Here is a 1,687-nt window from a genome sequence, read left to right as displayed (position 1 = left end):
TATATATATATATATATATATATATATATATATATCAATGCGATTTGATGATGAGGAAATATTAGGTGTGGGAAAAAGTTTTTCCCATTAGATGGCATTAAAAAAACGCCATGAACTTTTTCTCACACCTAATATGAATATTAAAAATATTTTTATTGGAAATAAATAATCTCTTCATGCAATGCTTTGAAGCTTTATATATAATATTTAATGCACGTTCAAGATTCTTCGCACGTTCAAAGTTCTTCGTATACATATGCACTTGTATGTGCTCTGTGCATACATGCAAATATTCATATATTTGCATGAGTTAAAATAATAATTGAATATCTACTATATGTTATCATATAGTAGATATTTAAGGAGTTTAATGATTAATACATATAGGTGGACCCGAAAGATTTTTCGAGCTGGCTACAAAAAAGATTTGGAGGAGACCGATCTTTATGCTACTCTTACACAAGACAGAACTAACAACTTAGGTGAAATTATAGATAAAGCTTGGGAAAGAGAAGTGGAATCATGTGCTAAAAAGAAAAATGACAGTAAACCACAATTACTTAGAGTGCTATTGCGCTGTTTCGGAAAACCGCTTCTTCTAATCGGAATTGCAGAAGCAGTTATGGAGCTGTTTTCTAGGTATGTTAAGTAAATAAAGATAAACAAATTGTGTATCAATATGATGTATTTGAAATCAAACTTTGGCTTTACTTACTTGCTCTGAAATAGAAGCTACGTCACTAAATAAATATTGTAAATAAGTTGGATATATATATATATATATATAAATAATTATAATAGTTTCTTTATTATAGTGACAAATAGATAATGTGTATAAGTAGAAGATTATTTTATCTAATTAGAAAATCCAACTGCAAATATAAAAAGGGAAATAACTTTTTTATACACATATATTAAAGAGTTTATCATAATCACTTATCATATTATTAGTAAAAATAAACTTTACTTTTTTATACGATTCAGTGTGAATTTAAGAAAAACTGATCAGCCAAAAGTTATAAGTTAATAAGTTATTAATATGATTTATAACATAATTTTCATACATGCTACTGCTTCTAATAATGTTTAATTATATTACAGAATGTATCAACCGTTATTACTTGCTACTTTGTTACGTTACTTCGCGATCGACAAAAAAGAATGGAGCGACGAAGTATATTACTGCGCAGGCGGTATAATTCTTTTATCCATCATGGATGCTTTTATTACACATTATTGCGTACATTGTTCCTTTCACATAGGACTGAAAATTAAAGTGGCTTGTACCACATTGATTTATCAAAAAATATTAAAGCTCTCCAATTCTGTGTTAGACAGTGAAACATCTGTTGGACAGGTAAGATACAAGCTAAATATTTATTTCCTCAAAGTATGTCTGATGAAATGTGACGTAGAGGAAGCACTAGATAAAGAATACAGAAATTAGAAGAATAGAGATATTGTAGAATTTAAAGAAATTTTTTGTATTAAAATAATTTTGAAACTATACATGTGCGCGCGCGCACATGTATAGTTGTGTGTGTGTGTGTGTGTGTGTGTGTGTGTGCGTGCGTGCGTGCGTGCGTGCGTGCGTGCGTGCGTGCGTGCGTGCGTGCGTGCGTGCGTGCGTGCGTGGTGTGTGTGTGTAGTGTGTGTGTGTTGTGTGTGTGTGTAGTGTGTGTGTGTG

The 1,687-nt window shown here is 31.1% G+C and overlaps 1 protein-coding gene across 1 annotated transcript in view; it reads left to right on the top strand.

Moving 5' to 3' along the window:
* The first annotated feature begins 370 nt into the window (after positions 1-370).
* The window catches only part of LOC105617211 (probable multidrug resistance-associated protein lethal(2)03659), an 8,003-nt gene continuing 6,686 nt past the window's right edge, over positions 371-1,687 (top strand). The window contains exons 1-2 of the mRNA XM_012198777.1: positions 371-639; positions 1,102-1,357. Coding sequence (XP_012054167.1) covers positions 371-639; positions 1,102-1,357 — 525 coding nt within the window. The remainder of the gene's footprint in view (positions 640-1,101; positions 1,358-1,687) is intronic.

The sequence above is a fragment of the Atta cephalotes genome (assembly GCF_000143395.1).
Source record: "Atta cephalotes unplaced genomic scaffold scaffold00012, whole genome shotgun sequence".
Classification (NCBI taxonomy): Eukaryota; Metazoa; Arthropoda; class Insecta; order Hymenoptera; family Formicidae; genus Atta; species Atta cephalotes.
Note: the sequence above shows the minus strand (reverse complement) of the source record. Positions and strands in the feature narration are given on the sequence as shown.